This window comes from Eurypyga helias, unplaced genomic scaffold (assembly GCF_000690775.1).
Source record: "Eurypyga helias isolate BGI_N326 unplaced genomic scaffold, ASM69077v1 scaffold4854, whole genome shotgun sequence".
Taxonomy (NCBI): domain Eukaryota; kingdom Metazoa; phylum Chordata; class Aves; order Eurypygiformes; family Eurypygidae; genus Eurypyga; species Eurypyga helias.
Genome location: NW_010244182.1, coordinates 18,625 through 36,087, shown reverse-complemented (window position 1 = coordinate 36,087; position 17,463 = coordinate 18,625). Strand labels below are relative to the sequence as shown.

The following is a 17,463-nucleotide window of genomic DNA, read 5'->3' as shown; positions in this document are numbered from 1 at the left end:
CGTCAAGGCCAGGCAGCCGGGAGGCTGTCCTGTTCCTTTAACCCTCTGCTTTAGAAAACTAAAGTAAGGAGTTGGCCCAAAACGAAATGCAGGATGAAGTGGCAAGAGAGTAGGAAGAGACTTGGTCCTGGGTGGGACCTTTAGGTGGGGGTGCTTTAGTCTAAACTGTGTTTATTTTTATACTCTGTTGAAGTGTGTGATCAACTCGGCACATGGCATAAACGGTGCCAAAAGAAAAAGGGGTTGGATGCTGACTATTGTTTCTCTCTGTTACAAACAGCTGCTTCGTTTCCTGCAAGAGTTTTCACAGCAAACCATTTCCAGGACTCATGAAATCAAAAAGCAAGTAGATGGATTGATTAGTGAAACAAAAGCCACAGACTGTCGCCTTCATAATGTCTTCAATGACTTTCTTATGTTGTCCAATACGCAGTTCATAGAGAATGTGAGTATGTGCTTGTGCAGCATCAAGCTTGTACTTCAAACATTGGTGTTGTCCCTTACTGTAATGCAGAGGAGTGATTTGACTTTCTAGCAGTCTGATCTTAATTTTGAGATGAAGCATCCTGGCAGAGGACAAGACAATGGAAATCTGCATTTTTGTTTTGTGGGGTTTCGGTGGTGGTTTGGTTTTGTTAATGTGTGGGGTTTTGTTGTTGGTTTTCTTTCTTTTTTTATTTTTTTTTAGAGCTGCTATGTCTTTTCTGTCCTGCCTTTGATGTTCAGCGTAATTATTCTGCTGAGAACAGTTTGTACTAAATGTCCTAAATCTTAGGTGCTTGAAGGTGTTTGTTTCCAAATTTAAGTGCACAGAAATAGGTCTTCATTTCTAGTTCTCAGTTTAGTTAACATGAGAGATCTCTCTTCCCAAGGGATAACCAGTGTTTGAGAGAGCTGAGTTTAGGTTTGCAGCTTCAAGGGAGACTTTTTATTCCCCCGTGTCTCCTTGTAGCGGATCCTACAAAAGAATGCTAAAAGAGCTGGATGGCAGGGATCATCAGAACAAACTGGAGGCTGAAGGAGGTTGTGAACCTTCTCTAAGTACAGGAGAAGGGTAAATGCTAAAGAAGGAAAGCTACTAAATAACAGGAAACAGAAGGAAAATAGCCCATAAGTAAACTTGGGTTCAAATTCTGAAGGTTTCTAGAATACCTTTATGTTAGAGGGATTAAAACAGTGGGGTGTTTTTAACCTATTCAGGTCAAGGTGTGAATGGGGTTAAATGGTTAGCTTGTCTTCTACTACTGCAGTGACATTTGCAGTCTTGAATTACCTCAGTTGAGTTGAGGGGCTGCCTGATGGTAACTTCAGGATGATGACTTCTATGCATGAAGGAGGCTATGAAGATGCTTGGCATCATCCATGGCCTCTCTTTTTAATGTGTAATGAATTAATGTGTAATTAATTGCACATTAATAACGTATTTTATTTTGTTGGTGGCACCTGTGGTTTAGCACCTGCAGCATTATGTTGTTCTTACTTGAATTAATTTTGGTTGACTTTTTAGAGAGTATATGACGAAGAAGTGGAAGAGTCTATTCCCAAAGCTGATGTTGGAGACAAAACGGAGCAGGTAGTTAACTTAAGCCCCCTTGAGTGCTGGCGGTATGTTTGCAGCTGTTGTCTGTCTTCTCATTTTCAAACTTACTTTGTGGACATTCACAGCACTGAATCAAACTGTTCCCTTTCTTCTTGAAGTCTCTGCTGCATAGAGTATATCATTCAGACATAAAGTTGATAGTAACATAGGAGGCTACTACAGTGTTATAACCTGTGAGGGCTTCCTCAAGCTAAGTGCTGTGTCCCATATAAAACACAGTTTTCAAATGGCTATATATGTTTTTCCAACAGGAGAACTGAGGCCTTGGGCCGCCTTGCTGGATTCGGAGCTAGTGAATTGGGGAAGAAATACCTGACTCAATTCCCAGGGATAAAAAGTCAGGGAGCTTTTTATGTATCTTACAGTCTATGTGTATTATACCATAAATGTTCCCTTGATGGGCTGGGAGCAGAAATAAGATAGTACCATGCAGGTGTGGATGTTTATTTAGAATATTTCTGTTTCTGGGTGTGATAAAGATGAATCAAGTCAAGCAAAAAAAAAGAAGATTCTGAGGCTCTTTCTCTTACATATAGTGAAAAAGCTTTCATTGTGCTAATTTGAAGTTAAAATTTTGCATCAGTGTTGCAGTGAGATTGAGTCTTGAGTATAATGTAGTGAGAATGTGTTGTTTATGTTATAGGAGAAGACAAGGGAACAGAAAGAAGCTGATCTGATCCCCAAGATCCAAGAAGCAGTGAATTATGGGTTGCAGGTTCTGGACAGTGCATTTGAACAGCTAGATATCAAAGCAGGCAACTCTGACTCAGAAGAGGAAGAAACTAATGAAAGGATGGAACTGATACTTGAGCCAAAGGTATGGAGACCTGCTGTTGTTGGGAGCATGGATCTGTGTTTGGCTTTGTTGGATTTTCTCTTTGATACTGTTGACGGGAATCACTGTGTTGGTATAAAACTGTTACTTGCCTAAAAAGAGGATTTGATGACAACATCTGAAGAAGTGCTCCTTGCTGAACTGTTCCTTGTGTAGGCCAGATGTCTTGCAGTTGGGCTACCATTAAGATATGGCACCCCAAAGGGAGTTAGTTTAATGGCAGTGAACTTGGAAAGGGAAGCCTCAGTTCTGGGTGGAGTGGGACCTTTACATTTCATGCTTTTTAAGGTACAAATCATATCTTCATAGGTGGTTTCTAGTCTCCCAGTAATTAAGAACCCTAGGTGCAGGATTTGGGGTAAGACTGATGCCTGCAAGTCTTTGCGAGGATGTTCTTCTGTTAGATGACACCTAGAAAACAAGTTGGGACCACATAAACGGAAGAAGCCCCCTTCTTTGACGATGTTGAAAAGCAATAAACCTCAGCTGGCCCAGCCAGTTCCATGCTGACTTGAAGCATGTGTCTGGTGGGACTCCAAACAAGCTTGTATCATCCTTGAGTTAAAACAAAGGGTGTAAGACTTCTGTCTCCATCAGTTATGTAGAGCTTTTCCTAGATGTCAGAAGGACCTGATGTTGTCTCTTTCCAGGATCTCTATATTGACAGGCCTTTACCTTACTTGATTGGCTCTCAGCAGTTTATGGAACAAGATGATGTTGGCCTTGGAGATCTCTCTAGTGAAGGTATGTGCTGGCATGACCTTTTATTCCTGTGTGAGTAATTTTGGTCTGTTTTAACTCACAGCTTGGGTTATACTGTGTAGTGGTTTTGCACGTTTAGATGCACAGTGTAACTAGCCAGAGGGAAGAATGCGTGTCAGGATGTAACAACCCCTTTACTGGTGTGCAAAGCAGGGACATCTCGGTAACTTGTGCTCTGTGTATCAGAAGTGCTATAACTTCAGCAGCCTTCAAAGCTCTTCTAAACCAATCTCTTTGCAACCTGATTTTTAGTTCTCTTCACAAAACCTTTAAAGTTGTTGTCAATACACCTGGTGACCACGTTGTTCTGTGTACAGATGTCATGTCTGGTCTTAACTTTTCTGTTTTCGTTTAAAATAGAAGGATCAGTAGATAGCGATCGTGGAAGCGTAGTTGACAGTGAAGAGAAGGATGAAGAGGTAAGTGACAGAATACCAGCTACTTTGCATGAGCATTCATGAGTTCTTGGTTGTGTGTGAGGCCATTAGCTACCTTGCTTTTTCATGTGGTTTCTCAAGATAATATTGCACGATGTCTGTTCCCTATGTCAGTTGTGGTAAATGTGCTTTCTGTTGTTATTTTTATGCAGTAGTTTCCTCTGGCTTTTTAGAGGAGCAATAAAGTGGTATTGGCTCTAACCACTATTAGAGTAGAATACTTCAAACTGAAGTGTTTTATTCCAGTCTAATTTGACTTTGTGAAACAAATCAGATTCTTATCAAGATTTGCATTTATGGAGAATAAATCTGTTGTAAAATACAGTTACAAAGAATGTGATGAAGAGTAGCAGGAGCAAGTTGAAATATTAAGTAGATGTCAATAATGCATCTCCAGGCTTTGCCTCATAAATCTGCTCCATCTGACTATCAATTTCTGATAAGTTTTGCCCGCCTTGGCTGGCATGTCTCTGCTTTGTAACTGTGCTGTGGAAGCACTCTCTTTTTCCTGAGGAGTTTGCTTTTGGTATCTTTGCTGAATTAAGGTTAAATCCCTTGTGAATTACTCAAATGCATTGTCAGGTGGAGCTTGTTGTCTTTGCTAATTAATGATTAATTAATTTTAGTGAGCTCTGTTCATAAAGATGGTCAATGGTGGGGAAACAATCCCTTTCTCAGGTCAGGGTGAGATCATACGAATATCCAAACATAAGCAAGTCCATGGCTTCTGAGCCCTGTCTTTGACCACTGGCCAAAACCAGTGTGTGATACTTGTCTTTGGGTCTCTTGTGTTCCAGGAATCAGATGATGAATTTGGAAACCCTAGTGAAGATGACCAAAAACCGGTATGGTTATATACCCTGGTACAATCTGAAAGACTTGCTGCTTGGGACACAGTGAGCATGTGAGAAAGAGGACATAAGAGCTCTAGACAACTAACTATTAAAAACCTTTTGGTTAAGCCTTCACATTACTTTGTATGGGAAGGTTGTCCTGGCCAGATGGCACTGTGTTGTGAAACTGAACCTGGGTTGGGCTGAAAGACATGCTTACAAGCTATCACTAGATGCAAAGCATATCTAGGGAGTCATTACCTGAAATGTGTTTTCCTCAGGAATATCTTTGGAGTCATGAGAGTTCAAAGAATCTACCCCAGGAGAACGAATCTCCTGTAGAATTATTGGGTCTATAATTAAAAATCTAAACTTGCTATGTGGAAGTAAGGAGCAGTATGGTTTGACATGACATCAAAGACATGACATCATCCTCTTTTTCTTATTGATGTGACTGAAGCCAAGATGTGGGCACATACTGCCTGGCATTCTGCTGTCCACCTTAGGGATAGCTCAAGATGATACAATTTTTTTACTAGCTGATCAAATGTTCCTGAGTTAAGGCTAAATACTAGGTCTTCAGTGGTGATGAGTTTGTAATCTAGGGGAAGCAGCACAGCCAAAGCAGTTCAGGCTTGTGTGTAGTAGAAGTACACTCCTAGAGTACACTACCTTAGTGTCCTCAGTTGCGTCTCTGGTCCGGAAATGTTCAGTCACACAGCACGGGGTTGTACTAGAGAATGCAGCAATATGCTTGGAGCTAGAGGCACTCCTTTACATCTCAAAAGCTGTGAGGTGTCCTAAACTGGCTGAATGTTTCCCTCCTTTCAGTAAGTTTGCTTTGAATATTTTATCTAAGCAGCTGTAGTGTTGTACTTGTTTTGTATGCCAGTGTCAGGAGAAGACAACAGGGTGTTACTGTTTTGTAGAGGACAGCACAGATGAGTGACGATGATGATTATGATGGCTGTGATCTTTTTGAATCTGAAAAAGAGGAAGATGAGGATGGAGACTTAGATGAAAACACAAGGCCTGTAAGTAATTGTTGCTTCCCTGGAGAGAGATTTGACTTCCCTCATGAAAAATCTGTCTTTACAAGTATTATAATGGTAGCTCTCAGTTACCTGTGATAGGATGCTATAGAAAGGGCTTGTAAAAATCCTGAATGGTCTTTCAGCATGATTGTTCAGGCTTTGCCCCTTTAAACTAGGGGACTCCTGCACTTAAGCTGGCATCAAAGCAGTCTTTGAAGGTCATTAAGAAATCACTTGTTGCATTTGCATGTGGTAAATGCTTCTTGCTTGTCCTGCTCCCAAAATTAGGTGACGTTAAAACTTGTGATCATAAGGGATGAGAAATGGCTTTTTTTTTCCTCCTGATGCACGCATAATCTCTTAATTGCCTTTTTAATAGAAAGCTGCATTGTCTCTTTGAGGGCTTCTTTCAAAGTCTAGATAGAACATTGTACAAGCAAGGCTTTAGAATACAGTATTTTATAATTGCAATTGTGCTATGTCAATAACTGGATTCTATATAAGGAATATGCTGTTATTCGTCCCTACTCCTCAGAAAAAGAAGAGGCTAACATCATTTGCAGATGAGCTGGCAGCCCGCATTAAAGGAGAAGTACCCGTCAAACAGGATGAAGAACATTCATGTAAGTTAACTCCTGATCTTTGGTAAGTGCTTGTGAGAGAGTTGGACAGGAGATTGTGAACTGAAAGTTTTGCAGATCTCTTATTTAAATATATATTAAGTGAAAGCCCAATGAGAGGAATTTAAGACACTATGTTGTGTTCTGAGAAGCTTTTTGGCTGTAACTTACAGGAATGAATTGGAATCCACTGAGTGTTACAGTGGAAAACTTGTTGCTTTCAGGTGAGACAGATCACTCAACAAGCACACATATTACTAGAAAAAAATTCTCTCTATTCTGATTCTCCCTCTGCTTGTAAAACTGCATGTTTGACCACATGTTTTTTCCCCATTGCAGGTAAGTACATAGAAGCCACTGGTCACTGTTGTCTTTCTGTGAGCTCTAAAGCTGAAAAGCCCTCAAGCAGTAGATTTTTGTTTTCATGGGGCATAAGTTGTTTTGTATTTTCATCTTTGTGGCCTAAATATGCTGCATTTTGAGGAACTTTTTTGTTGCTGCTGTTTCCAGTGATATTGTAGACTAAATACTGCATTTACTTTTGCATCTCTTTCAAAGGGCAAGACCCTTCTTGAGTAGTTATTTTTGCAGCAGAGCAGCAGTTGGAAATAGCTGACTGAAATGGAGGTGGCAAGTGCTTGAGCCTTCTTTTGACCTGTAATTCTGAGGTCATGAACAGACAAGAACAGTGTGTGTGTGCTCTTGTGCAGTTCAAACAATCAAGCTACGTCTGTGGATATCAGAGTATAAAACCTACCTGCTTCCTTAGTTCTGTTACAGGGAAATCTTCTTTTCATTGAAATAACTTTGAGATGGTAAGGACAGAGGGAATAAAACTCTGGCTTTGCCATAGGTTACGACTCAAGGATATTGTGTCTGGAGCCATTTGAAATGCATTATGTGGAATGCTGTGTTGTGCTCTGGCATCTCAGGTGACACTAGTCTGTGTGTGGGCAACTGTGTCGAACCCGCAGTGTCTGACGAAATGATGCTCTTACAATTTTCAGTGCCAGTTCTAGAACCTGTGTTTCCTAGAATTGTTTCAGTGGGCTGATTCATATGAAAATGTGTAGGTCAGCTTCATTAGAATTTTTGTTACATTCTCTTTATCATAAATAGATCACAGGCACTAAGTAAAGATAGGCTATTTTATTCATGTTTTGAAATTTCCTTCTTAAAGCCCTGTAACCAGAGATCAAAACAAGGAAACCCTCCCAAAAAAAAGAAGGAAGTGAGAGTTCCATCAGATCATAAGATTTCCTCCTTTCTTTTGAGTTATGTGCTGGAATGTAAGACAGTGCTTAGGAAATTGCGACATCCACTTTAGAAAATGAGTGAGATATCAGTGAGCATCCTTCAAGGTGAGTGTGTACACAGATCTAGGTTGTGATGTACATGTAAAACAAGGCTAGAAACAGGCCTCATGAGAGTTTCTCCTTGAATGTGGTCTTGTGGAGCAACCACATACAACCCAATCTGACTACAGCAGCTTCTCTATATGTGTCATGTTTATGAGACAGGCAAGATATAATCAAATAAGTTTCAATTTTGTATGTCTCTCTAATTCTCTTTCCTGAAACTTGTTCAGTTATGACACAGCTCTTGGCTCTTGTGCTTTCTAGATGAAGATGATGACATCTTCAAGCCTCCTAAGTTGACTGATGAAGACTTCACACCGTTTGGGTCTAGGGGTGGCCTCTTCAGTGGTGGAACGGGTCTGTTTGATGATGAAGAGGTGAGAATGCTGTAGAGGATAGAAACACACTCTGTGTGTTCCCTGTTTAAAAACAAAACAAAAGGTCCTGACAGATTCTTACCTCTGGAAGGCAGGGAGGAGAAACAACATTTTGTTGCTTGGTGACATTCAAGCATAGTGGAACAGCATAGCTTTCCAGTGGAGAAAGAGAACTACACAAGCAAAGTACTTATGTTCCCCTTGGCATAAAGCCCTCTCTTCTTAGTAGTACTCTTGCAAGTATGGTCCTATCACTACACTAGACAGGTTCTAATTCCAGCAGAGCTCACTCAGCACCTACCTCATTTTTTCTGTGGAGATAAATCAGGTACCATACCGTGTGTTTAGTTTAAAACAGAATATTTATATTAAAATGTCCATGAGAATATTTTTTTTTTTATTCTGTCTCCCTGGGGGTGTGAGAATTTTGAGAGGAAAGAGAACAGAATGTCCTTTTCATTTTAGCATTCACAAACCATTATCCAAAAAGTGAACTGTTGGGTTTCTCCGTTTCTGTGCTGTTAACATAGTCACAACAGGGAACTTTTATGTTCTTTCATCTGGGTATTCTACAATTGCTGGGTTACCTGCAATGGCATCACCTTAAGCTTACCCTTGTGTGATGTATCTGTAGCTGACTTGATGAAGGAGTGGCACAAAGTGCATTTCTGACCTGTGGATGCCCCAGCCCTGGAAGTGTTCAAAGCCAGGCTGGATGAGGCTTTGAGCAACCTGGTCTAGTGCAAGGTGTCCCTGCCCATGGCAGGGGGGTTGGAACTAGATGGTCTTCAAGGTCCCTTCCAACCCAAACCATTCTGTGATTCTATGACCTTACTTTTGCATCATTTGTGCATGTGAAGGGGGAGAAAAGCCCAATGCCAGGGATAATTAAGATTTAAGAATATGACATGCAGCTGTGTAAAACAGATGATTGCATCTGAATTTATCAGGCAGCTGATGCTGGTAACAGTCAAGCATAGTCCAGAATAGTAGTCAGGTGTTCCTCGGAGCTGAGGAGGCTATTAGGCTGAAATTTGTAAGGAGACGTCATGTACAGCTGACCTGAAGCTTATCATGCCAGTCTGCTAGAATATAGCCAACAAGCACCAGTCAGCAGCATAGTGTGAAGGGAAGAGGGTAGTTCATTGCAGTGCTTTCCACTCAAGTGCAGCCTTTGGTGAATAAATATTGATATGCTTTTTTTAAGTGGCAGCCAACAGCTTAAAAAAAAAAAAAAAAAAAGACTCTGATAGTACAAGCCAGCTTTGTGTCAGTGCAAATCGAGGGGAAGCTGTCATTAGAGCCTCCTGGTTACCTATTGCTGAGACAACTTTCCTCATCCTGTAGATGCAGGTTCTTGGTTTTCTGTTACCTGAAAGTTAATCATCTAGGAAGGGTAATCTCTCTTCACACACCTTGGGCCTTACTGTACCAGAAGGAAGTCACAGTAGGTCAACAGGCAAACAATAACTGACAGATGTGTAGGAACTCAGTGACATTTCTGCCACAGCCCTGCTCTCCCCTGTTCTTTCGTAAGTATTGCTGCCACCTTTCCACAAAGTTTTATACAAAGACCATGCATTTTGAGCCCCCAGGGAGGCAACTTCTAATACCCAACTTCCTGTAACAGAGACGCTTTCAAGAAATTAAATGATTAGTGCTCATAATATCTGGAGGTTTCCTGGAAATCTAGGCTGTGATCCCTGGGGAGGATTGGCAAAGGACTACTGCAGCTTGGACAACAGACTTCTGTGGAAGTATTCTGCAATGCTTTTGAGCTATAGTGTATATCTCTGCACAATACTGGTGTCTTAATCTCCTTAGCAATGATATAAATCATTCATCTTCACTGTGCAGAATTCAGGAGTGTTTTTATGCTTGTCCAGACCTGAATTCTTCCTTCAACCCTTACTGTATAAATTTCAATAAGAAGACTTAGAAGAATGTAATCAGGACCTGAAGAGCTGTAGATTAAGAAGTGTAAGTCCTTGAAGATGTGCAAATAAAAGGTCAATCCTTCTCTGCAGTAAATGGACGGATAATAAGTGTAAATTGAAGTTTAGAAGACAAAGTTACTCTTCTGATGAAGAGAATGGTAGTTACCTCCTATCTTGGCTTAGAAGTGGATATTCCAGCAGCTGTCTTTTGCTACAAAAAATAAATTCACCACTTCCCCCCACTTTGCATTTTCATCTACAGAGCGATCTTTTTGCTGAAGCACCAAAAGGAGAAGAATCAAAAGTGAGAGAGGATCGAGTCCCAGTAAATGAAGGTAAGAATCAATTATTTCCTCCTGTAGTCCTGTCTATGCTGTGATTTATTACTGTAGTGGCTAGACTGTTTTGTTTCCCAACTACAAAGTCTGGAGTAGCAATTGTTGGCAAGTCTCTTCTCCCCAGTCTTAGTAGGGAACAGCTGTGTTTTCCTTGAATTTTAAATGTTTGTTCACTATGAGCTCTTCTACACACCTACTCTCTTGGAGCTGAAAGGATGTCCTTACTGATATTGGCAGAGCTCTCTGCATGCCCTGGTTTCCTGCTGCTGAAGAGTACTTTGCAGGATCCAATTGTGGGTTTGAGTGGAGTAAAGATTACTTTTTGCAGATTAATGCACATCTGAGATTCCCATTAGCTGCATGTCCAGACCCTTAAGAAGTCTGAGCACACATTCTGTACTGCAGCAGCTCTTTCTGAGGGATTGTATTTGATGAATTTTCAGATATGGATTTGGGAAACTAAGCCATCTTGGTTTGTGTATTGAATTGAAGTGGTTTTGAACGTGTGAGTGTGAGCTATTGTACATCACTGTGTAAATGGATATCATGTTTATAAGCTTCAGTTTAGTAGAGCAGTTTTGTGGAGTTTTAATGGAGAAGAATAGCTAGACTGTTCTTATACTTGCAACAAAACTCAGAAGTTCAAGGAGAATGTCCAAAGAGTTACCAGTTGTTGACGGGAAAAGAAAAAGAGCTCAGAAGACTTGTCAGATTTGTATTTCTGTGGTAGAGTGCTGAAGGCTTTGACAGCTTAAAACAAGTGCATCCATTTGTATTGTACTTACTATGATTTCAGCGCCCTCTAAAAAGTCCTTAAAGAAAGTTCCTGCAGGTGCAGTATCTCTGTTCCCAGGTATGATTCATTCAACAGCAAATTGCTTCATGCACAGAATGCTCTTTTCTTTAAAACCTGCCAGAGAGGTTTTAAAGAAGAAAACTAGCCAAATACAGCAGCACTGCATTGCATTGCTTGATCGTGTGCTTAATGACAAACACCAGTGCTTCTACCATGCTAAGCCTAAAGTGCAACATGCTTTATGGATGCTCAGGATGCTGTAGGAGCTCTGAAGGTAGATAATGATGGCAGATGTTAGCACCTGTCAGCTTCCAGTGTTTTGCTAAGCACCTCTAGGGATCAGTGATACTGTACAGTTTAAGCCTACAGTGCATGCAGTCACACCTTCTCTCTATACTCTGAGGAGGAGATGCATTTTTATCTTTCATGTTTGATCATACTCCCTTAGGTTACTAGAAGAACAGTTGAAACATCAAGTTCCTATATTTATGTGGCACAAGTAAATAAGACCAATTGTGTTTCTCCAGTTTTGATTAGGAGGATCTGCATACATGGGGAAGGACCAGATCTGTAATTTGGAGCCAATTAAAAAAAAATTGTACTAAGGTCTTTATTCCACATCAGCCTTCCAGCTGTGCAATAAAAAGAAACTTACGTTGCCAGTCTGAGGGCTGAGTTTTTGGAGTACGACGTATACAAATACAGGCTTTTTACTTCAGAATAAGAGAGATACATCAGCAATGGCCATGCTACATATTTGTAAGATTTGGTAGCAGAGTTTAAAACAGCAGACTGAGGTTTTCGTTATCCTTTGCTGTTTCTTGGAGGTACCGTTGCGTAAGCAGTGAATTTCCCATCATTGTAACAGTGTTATATTCTAGTTAATCAGCAATTAAGTTAGACATAGCATCTAGTCCAGGTCTTCAGTTCCTCCCTCTCAGTATCTCGTAGACAGGCTAAAGTTGCCAGGCAAAAAAACAAGATTGAGGCTCCTTTGCCTTTCAAAATTGTTTGATGAACACATTTCCAGTGAACAGTTTGTTTAGGAAATTGAGAATTTTTAATAATTAATCAAACTTTGTGGCTGTATTCCTGTCAATCCTGTGATGCTTTCTAATTGTGTAATACACTTTTGTGATAAAAAACTGCTGCTCTGCTGGTCAAAATTCATATGTAGTCTGCTGCCTTTGAACCAAATGTTGGCAGAAAGCAGAACAACCACTCTTTCAATTAACATGGGGTTTTTTGGTTTGATTTTTTTTTGTTACCATTTCCAAGTATCTATACATAAGGAGCAAAGAGACAGGCTTAGAACCAGGCTGCTGATTTTTGTCAAAAATTCTAAAAGGGTTTGCAGACAATCATTCAATATGCATGTATGGCTGAAGCAGGACATTTCCACACCAGATGTAGAAGAGAAGTTGTTACCAGCTTGTTGTTGTTGCTCCCTGCTATATCTGAAGGATGACGGAATCTTGGGACCAAACTCAGCCTCATGGCAGTACTGTGAGTGGTCTTGCATGACAAGTGCAGCTCCTTGGAGAACTCCATCGCCTGTCCTTCCCTCTCCTCAAGCACTTTGCCGCTTTTATTTGTCCACAGGGGTGTGGTTTACTGGTTAGTAAAGCAGGATTCTGGTTTTGGAAGTCCATAGGAGAAACAGCGTGGGACTGCTAGGTGTTCTAGCTTTAACATGGAACCTGGCTGCTGTTCCTAGGGGACATGAGCAGGTTTGAGGAAGTAGTGATTGCAGTGAGAGTGAGGGCTATCCATCTGTGACTTGGCTTTATCAGGAAGTTTCTAGCTAATGCTTTTGATGCAGTATTGTTTCAGGAATGCATTAAAAGTTGCTGCGATGGAAATTTTGCCTGGCTCCACTTACTATGGCACAAGTTCAGCTTTATGCTAACACTGGCAGTGATGTCTGTGTAGGATTTTTCTTTCTTTTTTATTTTTTTTCTTCCCCATCTGACTTGCAGGAGGAAGTGATGTGTTTAGTTCCACTGTAATTGTGGAAAAAGACAAGAAACCTGCAGCACAGGGCACAGACAGAACTCCTAAACAGCCTGGGAAAGTTGTTTTGTTTGATGATGATGATGATGACTTCTTTGTGGGAGCAACCAAAAAGCCTCCAGATTCAGGTACCTCTATACATACGAAGATTAAACATTAAAGGTCATCAAAACTCAAACTGATAGGAACCAGTGAGTTACAAAATATAAACTTGGAGTCACTGCTACTTCTGCTTGGTTTTTTTGTTTGTTTGGGGGGGAGGTTTTGAGGGGTGTTTTGTGTGGGGGATTTTTTTTGTTGTGTTGTTGGTGTTTCTTTTCCTCACATTGGTGTGGGACTCATTTGTATGTGCTGTCCACTGACTTTCCTTTTTTGGGATGGTCTTTCTACTGCTGGGTCAGTATCTAGACTTGAATCAGTCAAATGGTGCAGATTTTACTCACACAGTCTTGAGTCCCTGTGTCCAACACTCCCTGTTGGCACGCTCTAGTCTTTAGACATGCCATGCCAAAAAAACTGCCTGCTTTGAGAGGTGACAACTGACTAACTTGTCAGTGCTTGTTGACTGCACTCTTTGTTACGTGTGCTCTCAGGTAATTGGTGTTTCACTTTGAGAGTTTGCCTAGTTATTTCTCTTAAAGAGTCCTGGTGTTGAAAGATACGATGCTCCCTTTTCATATTCTGGTATCTTCTCTTGTTCAGTAGTAGCAGTTCTGTTCTTGTCATTCCCTGGGTTTTTTTGTCTCTTAATGCAGTCAAGTCCACAGCTGACCTATTTGATGATGATGAAGGTGACTTATTCAAGGAAAAACCTGCCATTGCTCCTGTGGTTGCTGGCACAACTAAAGAAACAGAAAGCCGAAGAGAGACAGTCATGGAAAAAACGGTGATGGCCTATAAATGGATCATATGGCTAAGATTTTAGGAAAAATTTACTACTGCAGCTGAAGTAGTCTTTCCATCTACAACACTATGAAGTGCCATATTTGTAAAACAGAAGTAGGTTCATAGGGTCTTCCATGACCCAAGTGTGTCGGTGGTCCTTAAATGCTTTTTGCCTCTCAAACTTTGGGTTGAAGGTCTGGGGTGGTTTTTTGTGAGGGCAGTGACTGGAAAAATCTTAATAAGGTAGGATTGAAATGAGAGCAAAATGAGAAGCCTCTGATGTAGTGTTCATGAAGTTCATGTCTGAAGTGAAACCAGCCTGACCTAAGAACCTTTAGTGTCACAGTTTGGGCTGCAGAGACTGTGCACTTAATTCCAGCTGCTGATAGCAGCTTAACTGGTAACCCATTGCTCGCATGTATTATGGGAGAGGAAGGTGGATGTCACAGTTCTACCTAAGCATATGCAATATTTGGAGTGCTTAAAAAGCTGTTTCTCAGCTGAAAATTCTTTAAGTTATAGAAAGCTCTAAAGGCTGTCCTGAGGACACATACACAGAGTTATGAGATCCTTTAATGCCCACTGCTGATTTTCAGAGTGGTGTCTTGAGGAAAGTAGTAATGCTCTTTTTCTATGGCGGTGATTGTATATGTTTTATACATACTCACTGCCCAAGGAGTATTTGAAAATAATGAGCTACAGTGACTCTTCTCCCCTCTGGACTCAGAAGTGTACACTGCTGGGAATGTCTAACGCAAATGTCTGTAGGACTTTCTTCAAATGGTCTTATGAGAAGCACCTGAGCACTAAGGCCAAAGCCACCTTCTATTTCTGGTGCAGTGCAAGAGTATTCATGGTCAATGAATGGAGCAGGAGTGGTGGTGGGAGGTCATTGAATGCCATCGCTCTAATCCCATAGCACTTGGCTTTCCTGGAGGAGAGAATGAAAACTGCTGTCAGGAACTGAGGGCTGCTTTATACTCCAGGCTTGTTGACAGTAGTGCTTGGGTCTGGAATCATTCTGAGTTTAATGGCAAGATAGCCAGTGGCAGGCTGTGGCTGTGCTGTGCTAATGCAGGAAATAGTGGCTGGCACAAACTCCCCTCTTCCTTTATGAAATACAGCTTGTTAAAAGAAATGTTTTAGTTTAACTCACGAGGGAGCCTGGCGTGGGTTCCTGCGTACGTTTTTCTGCTGAGAAGGATGATGGTGAGGCCTATGGTAAGGCCTGCAAGTCACTCATGCGTACCTCTGGCTGCATGCGAAGACCTCAGCATGTGAGTTCTGGACTTTAGCCTGTGGGTGACAAACTTGTGTTCTGTCCCTTCAGCTGCCGGGACACTGCCAGCAGCATGCCTCTTAGAAAGGGTCATATGATGTGCCTGCCCTTCCTGAATGTAAATGGGTACTGATGCAGTGTCTTTATTTGTCCTAAAGAGTCAACCATCTTCAGGTGAGGACTTCAAGCCATTATCTGAAATGCCTCCAAGAAAAGAGAGGGGCCTCTTCTCTGATGAGGAGGATTCAGAAGTAAGTATCTTTAATAAATCCTACAGAAACCCTTGGGATGAGTCACCCTGAATTCAGTCCACTTGTATCTAGGGAATCCTTATTTTTCTGTAGGATTGGGAACTCTTGACATCCATGCATGTGCTCCCAGCCATCTTGGAAGTTTCCTCTTGCTCCAAGACTGAGACCTCTGGGAACGTTTTCCCTAGCTTTTAAAGAGTTAAACTTTTGTGTGGTACACACAGGCATAGATTGAAAGCCTGAAGAGCGGAATGATCAGCAAATCAAGAGCAAGAATCATGAAAGACTGCATATGTTTAATCTTGTGTCTTTGGCTTCCAGCTAGCAATTAATTTGCAAAGCTGAGGGAAATCCTCGTGGAGTTGCAGGTGGTTGGTACATCTGAGTAAGACAGTGTGCCTGTGAAGTAGGGGAAGACTAAACACAACTTTTTAAAAGGAAAACCATGAGTGTCCCATTTAGAGTTCTTTAAATGTGTAGCACTGCTTTGCAAAGTGACGTTTCTTTGGTTTGCACAGGACTTGTTTTCATCAAGTAAAACTGTGAAGTCCCAAGCTACATCTCTTCCTACCAGCAAGTCCATGACAAAAGCTCCGCTCTCCTTGTTTGATGATGACGAAGAGGTAAGTACCACTTCCTGATGCTGCCTGTGTATGGGTATCCTCCTGCACAGCCTGTTGTAGCTCAAGGGAGGTGATTCTCCCCCTCTACTCTGCTCTCGTGAGACCCCATCTGCAGTACTGCATCCAGCTCTGGGGCCCCCAGACTGCAGCCTTCACGGTGAGTTAACTTACCCCATGGTCTTAACCTGAGGCAAATAGGAGGCCTGTGCAGGGCTGTAAGATCGGGGATTTCTGCAAACTCAAGATAAAGGTTTCCTGTTCAAGAGAAGTCTGCTTTCAGCTAACCTTTGTGAATAGGGCTCGTTCACAGAAGCAACTGTCAGGATAGTGAAACATGTTGTAATGTGGTAAAGTATCTGGTATCTGTCATGAAGATTGTGTTATGGAACTGAAGTTCAAGTTGAGTGGAGAAGAGCATAAGTAAGTATTAGGTAGTGAAGTCAGCATATGCTTTGTATATTCTGATGCCTGTATAATAGTCTGCATTAGCGTCTTCAGGTGAAAAGTCTTGGTTCTTGCTCAGTGGTAGTGGTTCGGCTTGCCTACTGCCTGTCCTCTTTGAACTGGATTCATTTTCTATTTCATTCTGTAGGTGTAGAAACTGCGCTGTTGTGTTAGCTGCTGAGCAACAGGATATGTGGGCCAAAACCAGGCTCTGTACTTGGAAATTTCTGGTCTAACAAATGCTGTGTGCATAGAATTCCCTGTACCAGAATACTGAATCAGACTTGAAATCTCTTCAAAAAGGGTTCACAAAACACCATTTTTCTATCCTATTGATCTGAGAAGTGGGTGGCAACAGTGTGTTTCATGCTCATGACTTCTCAGTGAGCTTTTCATTGTGGCTTTGGCTTTTGATTATTTATTTATCTGTTTGTTTTAAGGATCTCTTTGGTGTGGTAACTGCCAAGAAGCACCTGGAAAAAGCCCCGGAGGAGAAAGCAAAACAGTCAGAGCCACTCAAGAAAGCCTCCAGCTTATTGTTCAGCAGTGATGAGGAGGTACTGAGGAGTAAGATTTGGGTGAAAGGGATTAGGGCTTTATGCAGGGCAAAGCACAAAACTGTGGAGACAGAAACTGCAGTCACACTGCGCTGTGTTCACATGCCATGTCTACCCAAATCCTGTGACTTGCTTGCAGCTAAGGAAGCTGTCTGATTCTTGGCTCAAATTGTTTCAGGATTTAGGTAACAGAGGTCATTTGGAAGAGAAAATTAGTTATTTTCAATGTAATTTGTAGAAAGATAGCAAATGGAGGCTGCTTCCACCAACTCTGACTTAAACATACTAAATCAGAAAAATAAGTTCTTACTGCTTTAATTTCCATGAGAAAACTTTAGCAGTTCTAGACAGATATGTGGTGAACTTTTTTTTGTGCTTTTTGGGATGGGTTTTTCTTGTGTTTGGGGTTTTGTTTCCTTAGTTTTGGGGGTTTGGGTTTTTTTCATTTGTTTTTAAATCTAGGGATGGGAAAAATGATAAATTA

General features: G+C 41.3%; 1 protein-coding gene across 1 annotated transcript in view; it reads left to right on the top strand.

Annotated features, from left to right (window-relative positions):
• The first annotated feature begins 286 nt into the window (after positions 1 to 286).
• Positions 287 to 17,463, top strand: part of LOC104508135 (WASH complex subunit FAM21-like) — a 33,414-nt gene continuing 16,237 nt past the window's right edge. The window contains 18 exon segments of the mRNA XM_010149655.1: positions 287 to 445; positions 1,508 to 1,573; positions 2,244 to 2,417; positions 3,086 to 3,179; positions 3,558 to 3,616; positions 4,432 to 4,479; positions 5,397 to 5,501; positions 6,037 to 6,124; positions 7,302 to 7,336; positions 7,338 to 7,370; positions 7,743 to 7,856; positions 10,056 to 10,128; positions 10,928 to 10,984; positions 12,907 to 13,068; positions 13,696 to 13,826; positions 15,263 to 15,355; positions 15,874 to 15,978; positions 16,863 to 16,979. Of these exon segments, the coding sequence (XP_010147957.1) occupies positions 416 to 445; positions 1,508 to 1,573; positions 2,244 to 2,417; positions 3,086 to 3,179; positions 3,558 to 3,616; positions 4,432 to 4,479; positions 5,397 to 5,501; positions 6,037 to 6,124; positions 7,302 to 7,336; positions 7,338 to 7,370; positions 7,743 to 7,856; positions 10,056 to 10,128; positions 10,928 to 10,984; positions 12,907 to 13,068; positions 13,696 to 13,826; positions 15,263 to 15,355; positions 15,874 to 15,978; positions 16,863 to 16,979 (1,584 nt within the window). The 5' untranslated portion in view covers positions 287 to 415.